General features: G+C 36.3%; 1 protein-coding gene and 1 pseudogene across 1 annotated transcript; both read right to left on the reverse strand.

Annotated features, from left to right (window-relative positions):
* Positions 1-2563: 2563 nt before the first annotated feature.
* On the reverse strand, positions 2564-3433 carry LOC102115278 (olfactory receptor 8B3-like). Its single transcript, XM_005580019.3, has one exon. It carries the CDS (start codon positions 3431-3433, stop codon positions 2564-2566), a length of 870 nt encoding a protein of 289 aa, XP_005580076.3.
* A 9874-nt stretch (positions 3434-13307) lies between these two features.
* On the reverse strand, positions 13308-14236 carry LOC102115658 (olfactory receptor 8B3-like; annotated as a pseudogene).
* Between the last annotated feature and the right edge of the window lie 10481 nt (positions 14237-24717).

Below are 24717 nucleotides of genomic sequence, written 5' to 3' on the forward strand. Positions count from 1 at the left end.
TTGTACAGTGTAATGTATAAAATGTTTGGTGTGTGTGTGTCGCATCTCCATAAACAAGGAATGATTGAAGGAACAACTGTTCACTCTTACTGGATTCAGGAAGAATTTCCTGCTCAGCCCTGCCTCTCTGGAGTTGGAATCAGGAATTATCTACCTAAATATGGCTGTAAAATTTTAATATGAGATTCCATGTGATGCAGGGGTCTCATAAAATAGAAAACTTGAAAGAACTGTGTGTGTGTGTGTGTGTGTGTGTGTGTGTGTGGCCAGGGGACGTGCAGAGAAGTGGATAATGGTGCTCAATAGAGATTGAGGTTAAAGAAGTAAAGAGATGTAGAACTCAAACTCCCTTTTTACTTCTGGCTTTCATCATCCCTTCATCAGATTACATCCTAATCACACTCATTCAAAACCAAATCCTGATCAGCAATAGCAGCAAATTTAGAGAAAGTTCACTTTAAGCAAATTCAGGATATAACAAACTTTCTGGTCCTTAACTGGGAAAAATAATTTTCTGTTAATGCCCAGAAGGCCCAAACTTCCTCCCCGACTTAGAAACATCCCCTTCAAGTACACAGACACATATTAATCTCATGGCTTACTTCTTTCCCACTCTGCTGTCACAACTTAAATAGAACTATACTTTCTTTTACAATTTCTTTGGCATCATTCACATTTTAAAAAATCAAAAGCTATGGCAGATAATTCTATGCTAAGCACGTAAGATACCATTTTGGCTCCATTTGAATGAACTCCAAATACACTGCTTAAGTTGCTAAGAAAAAATCTTTCAGCTAAATTGCCTTGTTTATACTTGATCATCCTTGGGTTTTACAAACTGTATTTAAATACCTAAATTAATGTTTTCAAAATAATCTGAACGACAGACCTTAATTTTAAAGTAAGTTGATTTTTTTCAAAAATGCTATTGATTTTATTTGTATTTTAAAGTTTGTCAAATGAAAGATTAGTGACAAGATTTTTCTTACTTTTAGGGTCACCTCAAATGTTCGTAAAATATCTAACAGATGTGGCTCTTCCATGTCTACAAAGGGTCTCAAATAGCAGAGATAGTGTTTAATAATCAGATACATTTTTGCCTCAATAAGGAAAATAATTTTTTATTAAAATGAACAGTCAATGAAAAACAAAACAAAAGTTAATCAACATCAACTATTCTGTAGAAATTGTTAAGTGAAAATCGAGCATGTTGATATTGGGGTAAGGGGTTGTAGAATGAGGAGTTCTTAAAGTCGTTTAATAACTTGGCAATGCCAAACATCTGAACATCCGGAAAAAAGCAAACAGGCTACAAACCAGCTATGCTAAACTTCAAATACCTAAATACTGAGCAGAGTTTAGAAAAATTGTAAAATAATAAGTATATATAACATTATCTTTGAAAATGTTTAAACTGTCACTTGATACATGATTAAGAATTTTTAGAATAGTCATTTTTTGCCTGTTTCTCAAAAGAAAAATACACCAACATATTATTCCAGAAATTCCAGAAGAGGTATTGTCCCAATTTGGTTTATTCAAAGAATGTTTCGTTCAAATATAAAAATTTATCTTTGAGCCAGTAGTCCCCCAACTACACTGGCCCCAAACGCCTCCTGTTTCTTAACAAAAAGGAATCATCAAACTGTTTTCCCAAACAAACAACAGCCAAAGGGAATACCTGTACTGAAAAAAATTCATGTACTATCCTGAAACTAAGTACAGTCAACTTGCAAAATAGAAATCTGCTCTTATATTCCATGTATATTGAAATAAAAATAAAAGAGAATAAAGTAGAAGAGAGTATACTAGAAATGCTGGGAGACGTGAAATCAGAAGTCTATATTAAGTCTGGACTTTAAGAGGCTGTATAACTTGAAGTAAATAGTTAACTACCATTTGCTCCACTTTCCCATGCATGCAAAGAATATATATGGATGATATGCTGCTTCACTTTTAAAATTAAATAAGAAAAATGTTTCTCAAAAAAGGCTTAATGGCTAGTGTTTGCAAATACAAAGTGGGTAGTATAGTCTTCATGGAATCTTCCCTCTTGGGCATTTAAAGGAGATGTATTCTTGCCCAGTGGAACATGAAACTGTGGGAATAGGAACACATTGACTGATACATGCTTCCAATGGCAAGTGGCAGATAAGTTTTTCCTACAAGGACACAATGTAACCACAGTGTTACCTGATTCAATCATTAGCACACCATTCATCTTTTTCCAGAGGAAAAAAAAAAAGATGGTGAAAACAAACGATTACAAAATAACCAAAGACAAATTCTTCCCTAATGTTATTACCATACAGTAAAGCAAGGTGAATAAAAATGTTGAGAAAAGGAAGAAAGTGTACTCTATCAAAAGTGGGAATGAATTATTGAGAGAACATTCAAATTTCCTTACCATAGTAGTAAAGAAATAGGATAAGAAGACTGCTACTAAAACTACTGTAATCTCCCTGTCCTACAACTATATAAATGGAAAGGTACTGTTTCTGATCAAAACTTTCTCCTACTAAGGGTTTTTCTCAAAGCAAGTTGAACGTCTTTGTTCCTTAAGCTATAAATTAAGGGGTTCATTAAAGCAACTGTATTGGTATAAAAGACAAGAGATTTTTCCCTCATCCATTGACCCAGCAGAAGATGGTTTGAAATACACGAATGCACCTGATCCAAAGAACAGAGAAACAGCAATTATGTGGGAACTGCAAGTGCTGAAGGCTTTAGACTTGCCCTCAGTGGAGGTGATTTGAAGGATGCTGGAAAAAATAAAGCCATAAGAGATAAAGATGGTGACAGTGGGCACAATGATGTTGATGCCCACCACAATGAAAACCACCAGCTCATTAATGGAGGTGCTGGTGCAGGAGAGCTGGAGCAGAGGGAGGATATCACAGAAGTAGTGACTGATAATGTTTGCCTCACAGAAGGTCAGTCTCAGCATGCATCCAGTGTGAGCCATAGCCCCAGAAAAGGACAGGAAATAGGAACCAAACATAAGGCTGGAGCACACTGTAGGAGACATGGCAATGTTATATAGAAGTGGGTTACAGATGGCCACATAGCGATCGTAGGCCATTGATGTCAGCACATAACATTCAGAAATGGCAAAGAAACAGAAAAAGAAAAGTTGGGTCATGCACCCCTTGTAGGAGATAACATTCTTCTCTGACATGAAGTTCATTAGCATTTTGGGTGTAAACACAGAAGAATAACAAAGATCTATGAAGGACAAGTTAAAGAGAAAAAAGTACATGGGGGTGTGAAGGTGTGAATTCAGCCCAATTAGAGTTACCAAGCCCAAATTTCCTATCAGAGTGATCACATACATTATTAGAAATAGTAAAAACAGGGAAATTTGGAGATCTGGCTGGTCTGTTAAGCCCACCAAAATGAATTCAGTCACCAAAGAGCCATTTCCAGGATTCATTCTTCTCCAAGAGAATCTGTGGACACAGGAGAAAAGGGTTGCATTAGAGGACAACACAGTTCTTCTCACAATATTTTCTCCCACAACATGGGATATTGCTGGAATTGTTTGAAACTAGCCCAACCTGGACCTAAAGAATCTGGCTTCACCACTGTCATGAGACTGAATGGCACTGACCTTCTCTTGTCAGAGTCTTACTAAGATAAATATAGCAAAGACCCACCTGAAGTAACCCTACAGAAAGAGGGCCAGTGCTGCCATATGCAGACGAGACTGCTGGAAATAATAAGGGGAAGAGAGAAGGGTGGATCCCGACAGAATTCTCCTTCCCTCATTTCTTCATTTCTTTATTCACTTGAGTTCTTCCCTCACCAGTAAAATTAGAGGCAGGGGCCTCAGCAACCTGGTGCCATTCTCTAATATGACTCAAGTCAGGGGGTGAACAAAGAACATTGTTTCTACTCCAAAAGAAAAGCAACAGAACCTAGAAATAAGTTACTGCCCCAAGTCACAGAAAAAAGTCATGAATCTAAAAAAGGGAGAATCCAATTCATAGAAACTATTGACCGAAACTTGTCATTCTCTGAGTTCCTTATGTCCCTGAACATTCTCAACTCCCATCTTGAACAGATACTTCTGACAGTTGCATTTGAGTCTCAAGGTGGAAAATAAAGTAGAATGTCTCAGATCCCTGGTATTCCACCTCAAAGCAAGTAAGACATTAATATAAAGGAAAATAAGAAACTTACCCTTCTTATGCCTTAAAAATGTTGTGTTGTCTTATTGTTTCCTTACCCTTGTGGTTCTGAAAGGGCAATTTCAAGCTCTAAGGCTTTGTTTTCTCTAAGATGAAACCCAGACATTATTTCCAATAGTTCCTGAAAATATTCCTGATATATACATCATAATTTATTATTTTAATTTTGGTTTCTCTCAAGCAGCAGGCAAAAAAAAATCTTTAATAAAGATATGTGTTAATAATATTATCACAGTTGCCACACCAGATTTATTGTGAGTTTAATGACACAACGTACTTGGTTATAAGCAGGATGGAAGCTTGCTCAGTCTCCTCCCCAGGGAACAGATTGTAAGAGTAACAGGGAAATAATGGGATTGTATTTTCACTCTGGACCATAATCTATCTTTAATTCTTTAGGGACTCAGTATTTTGCTCAAGTTTTTCCTTCACTCTAGGGATTTTACATCCACCAAGGCAGAGCCAGAAATAAACTCTCATTTCTCAGTCAGCAAGATGGTATGACGGGAAGGTCTCAATTCTCCTTCCTCCATGAACAAAGTAATTCTGCACAATTCATGGACAGATTCCATTTGTGAAACTTCTAAACCTAGTTAAAATGTCCCTACACCTCACTATAGCATAAAACCAGCCAAACTGATTTGATGGAACATTTGCATTATTTTTGGGCCATAATCCCTGTTCCTGGCAGTACACCATGCAACCAGGCAAAAGCTTTTCCTTGGGGAGGGCATTGAGATACACTGAGCATCCAGTACCAACCTTTCTGCAAGTTATCCAGAGAACTGGCTTCTATTTAGCCTGCCCCACAGCAGTGACCAGACACAGGACATGGCCTGCTCTGACCAGCAGAGATCAGTGAGAACAGAAGGCAATTTAGACTAACATACACCGTAGCTACCCCCTCAGCTCAGAATAGAGATAAGACTTAGAAAAGAAAACTCTCCCAACTTCTTCCAGGTGAGGTGAAGCAATGGACTGCACTTGGAAAAGCCCCTCCTTTTCTGGGACTATCTGGACGACAGGCTACTGTCCAGGAAATCTCAAACTGCTTACAGGACATGGGACACAACATACTATAGCATCCTGGGTCCAGTGAGAACAGATTTGGTGGTTTTGTCTAATAATCTCCATGGCCCCTTCCCAAGGATCAACACAGACACTAGCAGTTTAAAAACTCCAGCTCCCAGCATTTTCCTAAGAAAGAGGTGAATCTGAAGTCCAATGATCCAACTTATCTGGAGGCTACCTGATCAATTGGCTTCTGCCTCCCTTCTTTCACAGCACTGGCTGGACCTGTGACACTCTGGACACCTGGCAGCTACTATGAACAAAGATGACTTGTTGATTCTACCAAACATTCAAAGAATTCATGCCAATCCTTCTCAAGTTCTTCCCAAAAAACTGAAGAGGAAGAAACACTTCCAAATTTAGTTTATGAGTCCAGCATTACCCTCATATCAAAGGCAGACAAAAACATCACGAGAAGTCATCTCTCTTTTTTTTTCTTGGTTACTCTAACTTAGTGTTTTTCAATATTGTTTACTTTTCCTTTTCAAACCACAAAACTTATTTTGTCAATTAGTTATTGTTTTTTTAGTATCTATTTGACTTGTTTTTAGTCAAATATTTATTATTTTCTTCCTTCTTCTAATTTGGGATTTAACAATCTTATTTTCTCCTTTATTTTTTCTTAGTTCCCTGCAGTACAAGATTAGATTGCTAATTTGATATCTTTTTAATTTTTTAGTGTAGGTATTTTTTTTCCTATAAAATTCTCTCTAAGTACTGCTTTTGCTGCATCCCTTAAGTTTTGGTGTTGGCCGGGCACGGTGGCTCACGCCTGTAATCCCAGCACTTTGGGAGTCCAAGGCAGGTGGATCACGAGGTCAGGAGATAGAGACCATCCTGGCTACACAGGTGAAACCCCGTCTCTACTAAAAATATAAAACATTAGCCGGGTGTGGTGGCGGGCGCCTGTAGTCCCAGCTACTCAGGAGGCTGAGGTAGGAGAATGGCATGAACCCGGGAGGCAGAGCTTGCAGTGAGCCGAGATCACGCCACTGCACTCCAGCCTGGGTGACAGAACAAGACTCCGTCTAAAAAAAAAAAAAAAAAAAGTTTTGGTGTTTTCATTTTTGTGTCTCTAGGTATTTTTTAAATTCCTTTTTGATTTCCTCTTTGACTCAATGTTTAAGAGTATATTGTTCTATTATATATATTCCTGAATTTTCACATTTTCTTATTGTAATCCATTCTTATTTTGATTCCTTTGTGGTCATAAAAGATATTTGGAATGATTTTGATCTTCTTACATTTCTCTAGACTTGATCTATGACCTAACACGTGATTTATCCTGGGGAGTGTTCTTTGGGTCCTTGAGAAGAATGTGTATTCTCTGCTGCTGGGTGGAAATTCTTTCTATATCTATTAGGTCCATTTGGTCTACAGCGCTATTCAGTTCTGTTATTTTCTTATTAACTTTCTGTCTGGATTATCGATCCATTACAGAGAGTGAGGAATTGAAATTTTCTACTATTATCATATTGCTGTCTATTCCTCCCTTCAGATGTGTCAGTGTTTGCTTTACATATTTAGATGCTTTCATGTTGGATCCATATATACTTATAGGTGGTACATCTTCTTATTGAATATACCTTTTTGTCATATACAATGACTTCTTTGACTTTTGTGACACTTTTTGACTAAAGTCTAATTTGTCAGATAGAAGTACAGCCACCCCTGCTCTCTGGTTACTATTTAAATAAAATATCTTTCTCCACCCCTAAATTTTCAGCCTTTGTGTCCTGAAATGTAAAGTGAGTCTCTTATAGATAGCATGTAATTAAGTCTTGCTTTTGTAAATCCATCTAGCCACTCTGTATCTTTTGATTTGGGAATTTAGTTCATTTACATTAATTATTGATAGATTAGGACATACTCTTGCCTTTCTTTATTGTTTTCTGTCCAATTTGTGTTTCTCTTATTTCTCTCTTCTCCTGTTGTGTTTCTTTGAGATTTGATTTTTTTGTAGTGATGTGCTTTGATTATTTTAATTTTTTATGAATCCACTGTATATTTTACAGGGTTCTCATCAAATATTTTATACTTACTGCAGTCTGTTTTAAGCTAATAAAACTTAAATTGTATGTGTACTCTATACTTTGCCATCCCCCACACACAAACACTATGTTATTGCCATCTGATTTTATTTCTTTCCATATTGTGTTTGCATGAAGAACTGTATGTTGTTATAGCTTTTCTTACTACTTGAGTCTTCTATTTTATATAGCAGTGTTAAGGGTGATTTACATGCCACCATTAAAGTTTTACAATCCTTTTCCTTTCTTTATATTTGTATTTAGCAGTTAGATTTTTACTTTGTTTATCATCATTTTCTTTCAACTTGAAGAATACTTAGCAGTCTTTGGCAGGTGTAGTGGTGACAAACTCCCTCAATTTTTGTTTGTCTAGAAGTTATTTCCCATTCATCATTAAAGGACAACTTCCCTGAGTAAGTCTTGGTTAATTCTTGGTTAATATTTTCGGTATATAACCAAGTAATTCTTGGTTAATATTTTCTTTGACTATATCTTAACCTGCAAAGTTTGTATTAAGAAAATCGCCAATAGTCTTGTGGAGTCCTCCTTGAATGTGACAAATGACTTTCTCTTGCTTTTCTCAAAATTCTTTGCATTTGATTTTTTAAATTTTATTTTATCTTAAGTTCAGGGATACATGTGCAAGATTGTCAAGTTTGTTACGTAGGTAAATGTGTGCCATGGGATTTGCTGCACCTATCACCCATCACCTAGCTATTAAGCCCTGCATGCATTAGCTATTTATCCAGATGTTTTACCTCCCCCTACCCCGCTCACAGGCCCCAGTCAGGCCCCAGTTCGTGTTTTTCCCCTCCCTGTGTCCATGTGTTCTCATTGCTCAGCTCCCACTTATAGGTGAGAACATGTGGTGCTTGGTTTTCTGTTCCTGTGTTAGTTTGCTGAGAATACTGGCTTCCAGCTCCAACCATGTCCCTGCAAAGGACATTATCTCATTCCTTTTTAGGGCTGCATAGTATTCCATGGTGTATACTGGTGATGGGAATGTAAATTAGTTCAACCATTGTGGAAGACAATGTAGCGATTTTTCAAGGATCTATTAATAGAAAGAGAAATACTATTTAACCCAGCAATCCCATCACTGGGTATGTGTCTAAGGGAATATAAATCATTCTGCTATAATGATACATGCATGTGTATGTTTATTGCAGCACTATTCACAGTAGCAAAGACCTAGAGTCAACCGAAATGCCCATCAATGATAGCCTTTAATTTTTATAATTTAATTTAAATGTGTCTTGGCATATGGTTCCTTTGGTTCAACCTATTTGGTAATGTTTGGTCTTAATGAATGAAAGTGTCTATTGCCCTCAATAGATTTGGAAAGTTTTCAGCTATTATTTCTTGAAATATGCATTTAATCCCTTTCTCTCTTCTCTATCCAGTACTCCCAGAGGGTATATATTGGTTTGAGGGTGCCTCTTAAGTCACATATACTTTCAGTATTCTTTTTCATTCTTTTTGAATTTTTGTTCCTCTAACTGGATAATTTCAAATGACCTATCTTTAAGTTTACTGATTCTCGCTTGAACCCAGGTGGCAGAAGTTACAGTGAAACAAGATTGTGCCAATGCACTCCAGCCTGGGTGACAGAGCAAGACTCCATCTCAAAAAAAAAGGTTTGCTGCTTCCTTCTTCTGCATGATATAATCTGCTGTTGATACTTTTGCTTAAATTTATCATTTCAGTAATTCTACTATTCAGGTCCAGGATTTTGGGGTTTTTTAATGATTTCTATTCTTTATTAAACTTCCTCTTTTATTTGTGTATTGTTTTCCTATATTGTTTTGCTGTTTATGTGTCATCTTGTAATTCATGGAGTCCCTATAAGATGATTATTTGAATATTTTTTCATCAAGTAGCCCATAAACCCCCATTTATTTAATGTTAGATAGTGGAGCTTTACTAGTCCCCTTTGATGGTGTTAAGTCTGCTTAATTTTTTGTGATCTGTGTGGCCTTGTGTTGGTGTCTGTGCATTTAAAGAGGCAAATACTTCAAGTTTTTACATACAGACTTGTTTTGGCAGGTTAAAAACTGTCCCAACTGTGTCCCCAGATTCATAAAACTACCTCTGGAATCACAGTCCAGCAGGTCTAGAGTCAGGTCATGTGACTTATGGTGCATTTGTCTTATGAATGCGTTATAAATAGATGTGGTTTTCAGAGGATCCCTGGCTGGGTGCCTGGGCAGGCATCCCCTCGACTGTGTAGAATGGGTCTGGAGGTGGGAAATGAGGCCGCTTCAGAGTCTGCGGTCAGGTCTGAGCTTGGCAGACCTATTACTAGGACACAAGAAAGCATATCTTCTGCTGTGATTATGGGAGGGCAGGGCTGCCTCAGGATCATGATAGAGCAGGGATAGAGCAAAGCCACAGGACTACTTCAGATTCCACAATCAGGACCAAGATAGCAAGGATTGCCACCAGGGGCAGAGATGGGGATGTCTTTGACCAGGTCTTTGCAAGGTATGAATGTCCTTACATTGTGACAGAGAAAGGATTGAGCCAGGTTCTAGTGCTGCTTCATGGACTGCAGTTAGTCCAAGTTCGCCCAGCCTGTTACTGAAAGCATACATGAGCATAACTCCTCCAGAGTCTCTTGGAAGATGGACTGGGTAGCAGGACCATGACAAAGCAGAGCTGGAGCTAAGTTCGCAAGGCTAAACGAATGTTTCCAGTCTATATCCAGGAATATGGTTAATGAGTCTGCCACCAGGGCATGAACCTGCTTTCTCAAAGCAACATCTTTGGTCTTGGGCTCCACCATGTCTTCGAAACCCGATAAATGAAGATTGGATACAAATCTCTCACAAAAGCACATTTGTTCATCGATGGATGCCGAATCATTGTTTCTGTGGATATCTGTGTGCTAGGCACCTTCTTATTTCACCATCACAAAATCTACGAAGGATTGTGTGTGCGTGTACACACAGGGGGCAGTATAAGAGGAGTGGATGATAGGACTCAATAAATTTGGGATTGAGGAAGTAAAGGGATGTGCAACACAAAGCCTCTTCTACTTCTGGTTTTCACCACCCCTTAACCAGACTTTACCCTGATCACACTCACTGCAAACATAACCCTGAGTAGCATTAGCAGCTTGCTTAGAGAAAGTTCACATTAAACAAATTCAGCAAGTTATCAGCAAACATTCTTTCTGGTCTTTAACCAAGAAAAACATTTTGTGTAATCACACAAAAAGTCTAAGCTTTCTCACTGAATTAGAAACACCTTGTTCTTAGTACACAGACATAGGAGAATAATACTACTTACCTGTTTAACTCAGCTGTGACAACTCCAATAATACTATACTATGCTAGTATACTATACTATACTAGTACTGTACTATGCTTGCTCTCATAACTCCTTTTATCACCTGTTCCATAATGAGAATCAAAAACTACAAAGGATTGCTCCATGCTCTGCATTTAACACACCTGACTTGGTTCCTCTGACTTATTCCTTTCTTTTGAAAGAAGTCCAAATAGATACGTAGTGCTTAAATGTTCTAACTAAAAATATATCAGCTAAATGGTCTCTATTAAAACCTTGCCACCCACCCTTAACTTTTACAACTTTTTTTCCAAAATAATATGAATGTTATTTTTAATGAAAGTTGTTTTCTTATTGAAGCACATTTTATTGGTATTTTGAGGCTCATCAAATGAAAGACTAGTAGCCAGGCTAAACCTGAAATAGTAATAAAATATATTCTAAAAGGATGCACCTCTGCAATCTCTACAAAGGGTCTCAAGTAGCACAGACTTATTTACTTATTTAAAAACACTCTTTTTTCAATAAAGAAAACTATTTTTTAAAGCTAACACAAAACAAATGGATAAAAAGCAGAAAGAAAGCTCCAAGCAGGATAAAATATTTTATATAAATAGGACTTGTTAAGCAAAAAATCAAGCATGTTGATATTGGGGTCAGGGGATGAGATATGAGTGCTGTTTTAAAATCAAAAGTCAAGGATTTAGCAATGCCTAACATCTAAAAAAAAAAAAAAAACCAAGTCAACAAACCACATATGATACGTTTCCCAATTACTAAATATTGAGTGGGGACTTTTAAAATAGTAAAATAATAAATGCGATCATAATTATTTTTCAAAATCTTTACATTGTTATTTGATAAATCAGATTAAGAATTTTGAGATGCTCATCGTTAGACCTATTTTCTCAAAGTAAAAATAATCCAACATCCTATTATTTTAAAAACATCATCACCTAATGTTTCCTTCAAATTGTTATTAATCTCCCAGCAGTAATTTGAGGGTTTTGTATCTTAAAATTCATATGGGAGTAATATTTGAAAGCCCATAAAAATGGGTATGATCATTTTGTTCCTGGGCCCTCAAGACCTGTGGTTTTAACCTTTCTTTAAAGTCAAATAACTTAAGCTTTCATCCTATCTAGAGAAATTTTTATCTCCTTAATTTTTCTAGAGCCTTCCAGAAAAGAGAGGAGAGTCATAGGAAGGGGATTTCATTCATCTATTATTTTTCCTTCTAGATTCCTTCTTTCTAACTTGAGTTTCAATTACCCCTCACTAGAATAGCTCCTAAAGTTATGCTCCTCTCTCTATACAGTTTACCACAAATGTACCATAACTCTTCTAACATTTGCCAGAACACTTTTAATGTACCATCTTTGTGCATGGTAAATTTTATCAAAGATTTAATGAGCAGTATACAACAATTACAGCGCTTTACAGCACAGACACGAATTCATACTGCAATGTGGTATCTAAAGCATCATTGATAGTTCTTTACAAAGGGAAATCTTGTTGAATTGCCATTTGTGTCTTTGGGTCTTGGCCTAAATGTCATGTTTTGCTGGGCTCCTTTCTCTCCCTGATCCTGTTCTCTGAATTACAAGACCTTGAAAACATCTCAATTTTTTTTGATGTTGTAGAAAAATTCAGCTCCCTAGTTGAAGCAATCATCTTCCAACTATGCTAGCCTCAAAGGCCGGATCTGTCCCAACAACAAGAATCATCCAATTGTTTTTCTAAACAAAAAACAAAGCAGCAACCACTTGGAGGAAGATTTATGTATCATTCAGAGAGAAAGCACATTCAAATTTTAAAATAGAAATATTTTTCATACTTATATTTACTGAAATAAAAATAATAAAATGAAGTAGACCAAAAGCATACTAGAGAGAGTAGTGGACTTGAAATTAGGAATAAATAGTATATTCTAGGCTTTTTTATTAAGAAACTCTGTAAATTTAAGTAAATTATTGACTTCTCTGAGAATCAGTATTCTTTCCATACATACATATTAACAACTGAGTTTGTGCTGTTTGGGCATACAAAGGTAAATCAGAAATATCTACCAAAAGAAGGTAAATGCATCCTGTGCAGCTGCAAAATGGGTTATATTTGATGATCAATATGAAGTCTTTTATATCTGTGACACTGGCTTTTGAAGGGAACATATTCCTGCCCAGTAGAAAAAGTACATGCAGAAGTAGAACAAAATGATCGGATTCAAGCTTCCAATGGTATAAAATGAGTGGAAAATAAGAAACCCTACAGCAATGAATTAAATTCTCACATGTACCCTGAAAATACAAACATCTATTATGTATCAATACAATAATAACATTTTTAAAAAGAAACCCCACACCATATGAGTGGCACAGTGTCACCCTAGTTCTACTTTACCTGATTCTTTGCATAAAAACTCATCTTTCACCAGAAGATGAAAGGAAGTCCAGAATGAAAAAACAAAAATGTAGAAATAAATTTCTACCTTAATGCTATTACTAAACTGAAAATATTGTGAAAAGATTTAAGAAAAATAGTGAAAATCATAAAGAGAAGAAATATACTCCAAAAAATTATACGCAATTTAAATTGAAAGAAAACTCAGATGTTTTCACCACAGTAAAAAGAAATAGGATAAGAAGGCTACTACTATAATACTTTAATTAAATAAACAGAATATCCCTGTCTTGTGACTATGCATACAGACACATACTGTTGCTTATCAAAGTTTCCTGCTTCTCAGGGCTTTTCTTAGGGCAAATTTAACATCTTTGTTCCTCAGACTGTAGATTAAGGGGTTCAACATGGGAACCACATTTGTATAAAAGGCAGAAGAGATTTTTCTCTTATCCATGGACTCAGCAGAAGATGGTTTGAGATACATAAATGCACCTGATCCAAAGAACAGAGAAACAGCAATTATGTGGGAACTGCAAGTGCTGAAGGCTTTGGACCTGCCCTCCTTGGAGCTGATATGGAGGATGCTGGAGAGGAGGAAACCATAAGAGATAAAGATGGTAACAGTGGGCACAATGATGTTGATGCCCACCACAATGAAAACCACCAGCTCACTGATGTAGGTGCCAGTGCAGGAGAGCTGGAGCAGAGGCAGGATGTCACATAAGTAGTGATTGGTAGTGTTAGCATCACAGAAAGTCAGTCTCAGCATCCAGTGTGGGCCATGGCCCCAGAAAAGGCCATCAAGTATGAACCAAACATAAGGCTGGAACACACTGTAGGAGACACGGCAATGTGATACAGAAGTGGATTACAGATGGCCATATAGCGATCATAGGCCATTGACATCAGCACGTAACATTCAGAAATAACGAAAAAACAGTAAAAGAAAAGTTGGGTCATGCACCCCTTGTAGGAGATAATGTTCTTCTCTGAAATAAAGTTAATCAGCATTTTGGGTGTAAACACAGAAGAATAACAGAGATCTATGAAGGACAAGTTAAAGAGGAAAAAGTACATGGGGGTGTGAAGGTGTGAGTTCAGTCCAATTAGAGTTACCAAGCCCAAGTCTCCCAACAGAGTGACCACATAGATTACTAGAAACAGGAAGAACAGAGAGAATTGGAGATCTGGCTGATGTGTTAATCCCTCCAGAATGAATTCAGTCACCAAAGAGTCATTTCCGGGTACCATTCTTCTTTAAGGGAATCTCTGGAAACGGGGGGAGAAAATGGTTGCATTAGAGGACAGCCCAGCTCTTCCCACAGTGAGGCTGCCCGACACTAGCCTATCCTGTACCCACAGAATCTGCCTTTACAGAACACCACCAAGGAGCCCTAGAGAGGGAAGGCCAGTGCTCCCATATACAAACATGACTGCTGGAAATAACAAGGGATAAGGGAGATGGGTGGACCAGGACCGAACCGTTTTTTTCCCATCTCATCATTTCTTCATTCACCTGAGCCCTTCTCTCAGAAGCAAAATTGGAGGCAGAGGCCTAAGCAACTGACACTGGCCTCTAATGAAATTAGTCTGATGCAGTGAAAACCAATACATTGTTTCTAATCCACTGGTAGGGGACCAGAGTCTAGGAGAGTTTACATTACTGTCCTAGGTCACAGTGAAAAACTTCTCAATCTAGGACAAAGAGGGTTCTGTCCAAGAAAAGGGAACTTGCTCAGTAAATACGGCAACCATTGAGCCTACTAGTGTCGCTGAACATTCTCTGCTCCCCCTTCAAACACATTCTCCAGTTTCACTTGAGTTTCAGAATTGTTCAAAATGAGCGGAAATGGTGTATCTTAGATCCCTGGGCTTCCATCTCAATGAAAGAAAACACTAATGTAAATAGAATTCAGAAACTCACCATTCTTAGGGTCCGGAATACCTTGATGCTTCTTTCACTTTCTTATTTCCCTGTGATCCTGGAAAAGTAATTTCAGGTGTCCAGGCTTTTGTTCCTTTGATTCTAAGAACATACTGTCCAGTCTTAATTTCTTATATGTCTTTATTTGTGATTATGACTTTGATTCCCCTCAAGCAGTAGAGAAAAATGAAGTCTTGATTATTACCCATTTAGTCACTTGGTAAGATATAGAAGATTTAATATTAGTTTAATGATATAATGTGCTTGGTTATAAAAAGGGTAGAAGCTAACTCAGCCCCCTCCCCAGGGAATAGATTCTGGGTATAATAGAAAATAAGGGAACTGTACTTACACCCTGCATCATGCTCTGTCTTTACTTCCTCAGGGATTCAATACTTTTACTCAAGTTTTCCCTTCCCTCTAGGGCTCGTACATACCTCAAAGCAGAGCCAGAAATAAACTCCCACATCGCCACCACCTTCATCTCTGAAGGGAAATCATTGTTTTTGGTTTTTTCTCTCTTTCTTCCTTATGGGAAATTTCCCACAAGGTCTACTTCGAGACTTCGTGTTTTTTTTTTTTCTGATAAAACAGACTTTATTATTATTATTATTATTTTCATACTTTAAGTTCTAGGGTACATGTGCATAACGTGCAGGTTTGTTACATATGTATACTTGTGCCATGTTGGTGTGCTACACCCATCAACTCGTCAGCACCTATCAACTCGTCATTTACATCAGGTATAACTCCCAATGCAATCCCTTCCCCCTCCCCCCTCCCCATGATAGGCCCCGGTGTGTGATGTTCCCCTTCCCGAGTCCAAGTGATCTCATTGTTCAGTTCCCACCTATGAGTGAGAACATGCGGTGTTTGGTTTTCTGTTCTTGTGATAGTTTGCTAAGAATGATGGTTTCCAGCTGCATCCATGTCCCTACAAAGGACACAAACTCATCCTTTTTTATGGCTGCATAGTATTCCATGGTGTATATGTGCCACATTTTCTTAATCCAGTCTGTCACTGATGGACATTTGGGTTGATTCCAAGTCTTTGCTATTGTGAATAGTGCCGCAATAAACATACGTGTGCATGTGTCTTTATAGCAGCATGATTTATAATCCTTTGGGTATATACCCAGTAATGGAATGGCTGGGTCATATGGTACATCTAGTTCTAGATCCTTGAGGAATCGCCATACTGTTTTCCACAATGGTTGAACTAGTTTACAGTCCCACCAACAGTGTAAAAGTGTTCCTATTTCTCCACATCCTCTCCAGCACCTGTTGTTTCCTGACTTTTTAATGATTGCCATTCTAACGGGTGTGAGATGGTATCTCATTGTGGTTTTGATTTGCATTTCTCTGATGGCCAGTGATGATGAGCATTTTTTCATGTGTCTGTTGGCTGTATGAATGTCTTCTTTTGAGAACTGTCTGTTCATATCCTTTGCCCACTTTTTGATGGGGTTGTTTGTTATTTTCTTGTAAATTTGTTTGAGTTCTTTGTAGGTTCTGGATATTAGCCCTTTGTCAGATGAGTAGATTGCAAAAATTTTCTCCCATTCTGTAGGTTGCCTGTTCACTCTGATGGTAGTTTCTTTTGCTGTGTAGAAGCTCTTTAATTAGATCCCATTTGTCAATTTTGGCTTTTGCTGCCATTGCTTTTGGTGTTTTAGACACGAAGTCTTTGCCCATGCCTATGTCCTGAATGGTACTACCTAGGTTTTCTTCTAGGGTTTTTATGGTATTAGGTCTAACATTTAAGTCTCTAATCCATCTTGAATTAATTTTCGTATAAGGAGTAAGGAAAGGATCCAGTTTCAGCTTTCTACTTATGGCTAGCCAATTTTCCCAGCACCATTTATTAAATAGGGAATCCTTTCCCCATTTCTTGTTTCTCTCAGGTTTGTCAAAGATCAGATGGCTGTAGATGTGTGGTATTTTTCTGAGGACTCTGTTCTCTTCCATTGGTCTATATCTCTGTTTTGGTACCAGTACCATGCTGTTTTGGTTACTGTAGCCTTGTAGTATAGTTTGAAGTCAGGTAGCGTGATGCCTCCAGCTTTGTTCTTTTGACTTAGGATTGTCTTGGCAATGCGGGCTCTTTGAGACTTCGTGTTTTTATGTAAAAATTTTTTTTGAAGGACTGCAGTAACTCACTTCAGGTATTGTCTCTCCTAGGACATCACCAAAATAACTTTTAATGGCTTACATTGCTTCTAAAGAAGGTTTTTACTTTCTCAGGTTTATAGTTTCTGAAATAGGGATACTAATAATAACATCCCATTCACTGGGTGGTGGCAATTAAATGAAATAAATACAATGGTAGAAACAGCCCCTGGCACATGATAAATAATCAGTAAATGTCAACTGTTATTATTTGTGTTCTCATAACTTCTGGCAGATTCTCCATCAGGATTTTTCCCCTTTAATTTTTGTTTTCCCCTAAAAACTATAAGTTCTGTAAAGACAAAGATCACTTCAGATTTGTTTACTACTTTGCTCCTAATGCTAAGTACAGAGAAGGGTACCTGGCCGCCCCTCCTTTAAAAATTATGAAAAGTATGTTATCTGGCTGAAAGTCTTCAGAATCAAATTTCCACAGTTCTTAGACGCTTAGAGTCTACAAACGCAATGACCTCCATGCCCTTCTCTCAGCCACCTCACAAGTAAGACACTCCTTAGGTTTTAATGGGACTGTACTATTGAATTGCAGTAGCTTCTAAGTGTTATTCTAGCATTTTTCCACATAGTTCCTCTTATTAGCCACCTATTCTGTTGCTAAAATAAGCTCTGAAAGTGCAGCTCTGCCTTCCCTAGTTTTAGAACTTCCAATGGCTCTCCATTACCCACTGAACAACTGAAACTATATAATCAAAGTGTAAATTTCAAAGCTATTATTCAGTTTCGATTAAAATTAGCAAGGAAATTGAGGCAGATTATAGCTAATGAGAAGCCATGAAAGAACTATTCTGATTAATTGAAGTATTTTGAGCACATCTGGTATTGTGTAATTTCTTATTTTTCTCACAAATATCGGAAAAAGAATATTAGACAATGTTCATGTTTCTGAGTTTGTAAGAGTGCACAAAAAAAAAAACAAAAAACACTAGCCAGGGGAGGTTACATATAAAATTTAATTTTAAATCTTCACAAGCTCTCCTTCTCATCATAATAAATTACAGTGTTTTCTTTTCAATGTTTACATAAAACAATTAAGAATATACTCCAAGATGTTCATCTGTAAAAATGATACGTTTTATTTACTTTCTAAGAAACATAAACTTTCAACCCACGTTATCAGTTAGAAAAAAAATTCTTCAAATTACAGAATCTCTTTAAAATAGGAGCTCATTTCATTCACATAACAATAAATCTAGAGGCAGAGTGTCCCAGTGTTGATTCAGCAACTAAACCCTCTCATCAAAGACCCATCCTCATCCATTCCACTGTCCTCAGTCTGCTGAACTTATTCCTCAGGGTTTTCACTTTATGTTCACAAAACAGCTGTTATAGCTCCAAGAACCACCTGTATCCAAAGAAGAAAGAAAAAAAAAATGCAGAATAACTCTCCTCACGTATCCCTCTCTTTTTATTCTGAGCTAAGTCTTCTCCAGAAGCCTAAAAATGACTTCCTTCTATGTCTTACCAGTCAGAAATATGCCACACAGCCAACCTCGTTGCAGGGAGGACTGTCAAATGATTATCTCTTATTTTCAGCCACTATCATGAGAGAAATTTTCTGGCATTAGAGAGAAGGGAAGGAACAATGTCTACTATAGGCAGGACGCCAACATCTTCTACCTCAGTCAGAAAGCTTGTGAAAAATGTTCGTAATAGGAAATAGTGTTTATTCAATTTAACTATAGAGTATACTTGTTATCTGTTAAGTGAGTTACTCTTTGAAGCTTTAAATCAAATCAGCTGCCCTAGCATATTCAAACAATTATAAAAACATTTATGTGAAATATATGTATACATTGAGTTCGTATTTACACACACAGTCCTTATGTAATTAAAAGAAAAAGGAAATCATTGTATGTTTATAGAGGGTTTTTTTTATTAGCCAAAAAGCCACAGACTCTCTGAATGTTTTCCAACTCCTCAAAATAAGGGTCATTCCCAAAGGACATTATTAAGAAAGTAAAAAATCCCACAGAATGGGAGAAACCTTTGTGAATTATATAATCTTAAAAGACCTAGTATGCAGAATGCCTAAATAACACTTAAAACTCAATAATAAAAAGACAAAACACTCAATTTTAAAATGGGCAAATGATTTCAATTGACATTTCTCCAAAGAATATACACAAATGGCCAATAAGTACATCAAAAGATGTTCAATATTATTAGTAATTAGGGAAATTCAAATCAAAACCACAGGAAAATATTACCTCACACACACAAAGACAGCTATAATTTTTAAAAAATAATAAAACCACATGTTGGTAAGGATGTGAAGAATTGAAACCTTTGTACACTCCTGGTGGCAATGCCAACTGACTGCAACCACTTTGGAAAACGGTCGTGCAGTTTCTCAAAAGGTTAAACACAGGATTACTATTTCACTCAGAAATTCCTCTCAGTTATATGCATCAGAGAAACAAAAAACATACATTCGCATAAAACCTTTCATATGAATATTTATAGCACCATTGTTTATAATTGTCAAAATGTAGGAAAAAACACCAAATATCTACCAACTAGTAATTTGGTAAACAAAATGTGGTATATTCACACAATGGAATATTATTCTGCAAAGAAAAAGGGTGATAGTGGTGAATGAATGAAGTATCATTACAAGTTAAAGCATGATACACCTTGAAAATACATTAGATGAGAAAAAGTAGTCACAAAGACCATTGTTTTATTATTTATTTTATAAGAAAGATCAGAGGCCGGGCACGGTGGCTCACGCCTGTAATCCCAGCACTTTGGGAGGCCAAGGTGGGCGGATCACCTGAGGTCAGGAATTCGAGACCAGCCTCAACGTGGAGAAACCCCGTCTCTACTAAAAATACAAAACTAGCAGGGCGTGGTGGTGCATGCCTGTAATCCCAGCTATTCGGGAGGCTGAGGCAGGAGAATTGCTTGAACCTGGGAGGCGGAGGCTGCAGCGAGCCAGATCGCACCATTGCACTCCAGCCTCAGCAACAAGAGTGAAACTCCGTCTCAAAAGAAAAAAAAAAAAAGGAAGAAAGAAAGAAAAGAAAAGAAAGATCTGGAATAGGCAAATCTACATAAAAAGAAAGTAGATTAGTGGTTGCCTAGGGCACAGGTAGGGAAATAGGGAGGTGAGAGTTAAAGATGTGGGGAATGGTGGGGGTGAGAAAAATATTCTAAATTTGGTTATGGTTTTGCTTGCACAATTCTGTGAATAAACAAAAAGTTGTTGAATTTTACCCTTTAAATGTGTGATTTATACGGTATATGACTATTTTGATTAAAATGTCACCAGGGAAAAATAGTAAGCTCTTAAATAACAGAAGATGCAACAGAAAGAAAATCAGAAAACTTTTGGAAGGAAAAGAAAATGTAAACACAAAATATGTGTAATGTGTTGAAATAGAATACTTACAGGTCAATTTATGCCACCTAAGTGCCTACACAGGAAAAGAAGAGAGGTGTCACATTAGAAACTGAAGTGTTCACCTTATGAAACTACAAAAAGAACCCCTAGTTAAATTCAAAACAAGCAGAACAATAAATGATAACGAAAATGACCAAAAAATCAAATGGGAAAAGAAAGATGTATAAAATTGATTAACCTGAAAGTTTTCTTTTTTATATTAATAAGAGTGATAATCCACTAACCAGACGTGTCAGATAAAAACGAAAAAAGACACACATGACTAAAATATGAAAAATGAAAGCTGTTCCCTCAAATCCCATAGATATCAGAAGAAAAGTAAGGGAAAATTTTGTAATTTTTAAATTTATGCTAATAAACCTGACCACTATTGAAGGATAAATTTATTGAAAGACACGAACTGCCAAAATTCACTAAAAAAAAAGTAGGTAACTGGAATGGCCCTATATATATTTTTAAAGTTGAATTTTCAGGCCAGGAATGGTGGCTCATACTTGTAATCCCAGCATTTTGGGAGGCCCAGGGGGGCAGATCACCTGAGGTCAGGTGTTCAAGACCAGCCTGGCCAGCATGGTGAAACCCCATCTCTACTAAAAATACAAAAATTAACTGGTTGTGGTGGCATGCGCCCGTAGTCCCAGCTACTCAGGAGGCTGAGACAGGAGAATCACTTCAATCCGGGAAGTGGAGGTTACAGTGAGCCAAGATCATGCCACTGCACTCCAGCCTGGGTGACAGAGCAGGACTCTGTTTCAAATAAAATAAAATAAAATAAATAAAAATTAAATTTTCAGTTAAAAACTTTTCCACAAATCAAACTCCAGACCCATGCAGCTTTGCTCTTAAATTCTACCAAACATTTACAGATGAAATAATACTCAGGTTACATGAACTCTTTGAAAAATTAAAAAGGATGGAAAACATTGCAATACATTTTATAGACAAGAATTTTGATAACAAAAGCAGCAAAGTAGTTATAAGAAAAAAAAATAACCTTCATAAATGCAGATGCAAACTTTTTTTTAATTTTAGCAAATTGAATTCAACAATGCATAAAACAAAAATACATCATGGAAAGTACATTTTATTTTTGGTAATGCCCAGCTGGTTTAATTCTGTATATCAATATAATTCACCATAAAAAAGACTACTAAAAAATACAACTATATGAACATCTAAATAGCTGGGGAAAAAAGCATGAAAAACTCTAAATAGAAGGGGGCTTCTTCAACCTGATAAAGGGCATTTACAGTTAACTTCACAGTTTAAGATGAAAATGAATCCCTTACCCCTAAGAGTGGAAACAAGAAAAGTATTTCCACTCTCACTATTGCTATTTAATATTGTACTCAAGGTTATAGGCAGTAAAATAAGGCAATAAAAATAAATAAATGGCAGATAGATTGGAAAAGAAGAAATAAGATTATCTCTATTAGTAAATGACATGATTGCCTATATTTTAAAATCCCCAAAAGTCTAAAAACTACTACTATGACGACTCATAAGGTATTTTAGCAAGGTCACAAAATATAGCATAATTTTTTTAGTTATTAGTAATAAACAATTGGAAATTGACATTTTTAAAAAGCAATACCGTTTACAACACCAAAAATTTAACCCATAATGAGGAAAACATCAATTTGTAGGAAATATCCAGAAATGACACATTGCTAGTATTAGTAGATATAGACAATAGCAGCTATTACCAATATATCCCATATGGCTATGAAATTGGAGGAAAGAATTAGCATGTTAGTGAAACACATGAAGGAGATTACCAAAACCAGTAAGCATTTCAAGAGATAAAACATAAAATGATTAAAATAAATAATATACAGTATGGGATTAACAGAAAATTACTGCAGAAGAAATGATTAGTGAACTTGGGAGCATAACAAGAGAACACAAAGAGGAAAGAAAGACTGAAATAAATCAACAGAGCACTAGTGAACTATGAGACAATTTCAAGTGACCCAATATATGTGTAATTGGAATCCCAAAAAAGTAGAGTCATAAAAAATATTTAAATAACTAATAGCCAATATTTTTCAAAATTTGATGAAAATTACACACCTATACAGCTCCAAGAATCTCAAAATAACTCTGAGCAGAAGAAACATGAGGAATACTTCTCCAAAGTACATAATAATCAAATTGATTAAAGCCAATAATAAAGAAAATAATATTAAAAGCAACTGATGGTGGGTAAGAGTTTGGGAAGAATATATTATATACAAAATAATGAAGAGAAGGGTAAAAACAGGGCTTTTGTCAATACAGAATAAATCAGTCAACAGTCATGCAATATCTTTAAATTATTAAAAGAAAAAAACACTGTCAACCTAGATTTCTATACCTAGAAAACATACCTTTCACCAATTAAAAAGAAATAAACAGGCTGAGCACATTGGCTCATACCTGTAATTCCAGCACTTTGGGAGGCCGAGGTGGGCAGATTGCTTGAGGCCAGGAGTTCAAGACCAGCCTAGTATTCCTGGTTTTTCTCAATCCTTTTCCTGGCTCTGCCCCCTCTATATATATTCCATTCTAACCAGGTTTCCTGCTTATGAGTGAGCCATTGAAAGTTCAAGCCCAGGGTTGCTATCCTCTGTCTGGCAAGGGTGAACAGTTGAAAAGCATTATCACAAAATGCCTCAGATTTGCTGAGCCTGATTACCAAGGTTGTAAAGGCCCACCTCACTAAAATTCAAGGATAGCCAGTGTGACTGTCCTTCCAAATCAAGGGTTGACTAGAGAATTCCCTGAGTCGGAACATTAGAAATGAGAAATCAGTGATGGAGGCAACTTAGGAAGAGGAAACATTTTTAAAAGAGAGAGATAATTGTGAGTTGCTCAATAAACAGATAAGCTAAGAAGACTAATGCATTAATTTTAGGCAAATAAGATGGATCCAGTTCACACAGAAATAATAATGTGCATTGAGAAAATCTGGGAAGAAAAGAATCTTTCTAAGTGCTTGCAAAACTATGAGCCCAACAGAAGCTGGAGAAAACTCCTCAGCTCTGGAAACTTATTTTAGGTTGTATATATTTACCATTATTTTGTATTATTTCTCCAACAGCTTCTTTTTGAAAAGTCCAGCATGAAACTGTTGTATAGTGATAATTAATAAAAAGCAAGGTCCCGGACAAACTAAAAAAAAAAGGCTATTAACATATTTTGAATGGACAAAGTGTAATGGTTCAGTTATAGGAATTAAAAGAAGGTGAATCAAAGGGACACAGGAAAATTCAGAGGGAAATACCTGTGACAATATATGTAGCTATCTAATCTCCTCTAGGTATTTTCTGTCCTGTGTACATTATTTACATGATTCTGTATAATGTTAAAGTCTACCAAATATGTAATGGAAAGAGACTTACAAAAACTCACAAAACTGAAATATACAGCACCTCACTTTCTGAATGCTAAATATACAAGTATTTCTTTGGCTATCAACAAAAGTTGAACTACGTAGTGAGCGCACCCAGTCCACTGGCCCTAAATTGGACTAAGCTATTTAACAACTTAACTATCTCATATTGTTGGATTAGGTGTTGGAGACCTAAACAAACACTTGGGGAAAAATGTAGTGAAAAATACTTAATAAAAATGTCTGGCAATACTTTATCAACTCGGTAGTGATTATATTGACTGTTTTCATTATTCATTAAATTATAAATGAATATTTTGGGAAATTCATTTCAATGCATATGATAAATTTGTTGATAAAATAAGGAAACAGAGTCCTTTCAGTATGTACCATATTAATGTAAATTATTTAAAACCCAAAATACACTTAAAATCAGAATTATAATTATTTTACTTTTATTAGATAACATTTTCAAATAAAATATCTTCATAACAGTCAATAAAAATTTGTGCTTGCTTCTGGAAAGTAATTTTTTCTATCAGGTTTGTGAATAAAGCTTGTAATTACTGTATGAGAATTCTTAGTAATTATAACTAACAAATATTTACAATCACCACCAACAACAAATTTGAATGTAAAAGTAACAGAATTTAAAATTGTTTTGAAAAAAATAGCCAAATATTTAAAATTGAAATCCCATTCAAACAAAGCAAATAGTCTTTTCTTTCATTGACAAATTTTATTTTGAATCAGTTTGGAACCAGCTTCACTTTTTTGCTTAATATTTCCAAATAACAAAGATACCCTAATTTTCAGAAAACTTGTGCATTTTTAGACCAGTCATG

The sequence above is a fragment of the Macaca fascicularis genome, chromosome 14 (assembly GCF_037993035.2).
Source record: "Macaca fascicularis isolate 582-1 chromosome 14, T2T-MFA8v1.1".
Taxonomy (NCBI): Eukaryota; Metazoa; Chordata; class Mammalia; order Primates; family Cercopithecidae; genus Macaca; species Macaca fascicularis.

Bases quoted from the DNA above. Each gene is read 5' to 3' on its own strand.
- LOC102115278 (XM_005580019.3), bottom strand. From the start codon at position 3,433: ATGAATCCTGGAAATGGCTCTTTGGTGACTGAATTCATTTTGGTGGGC.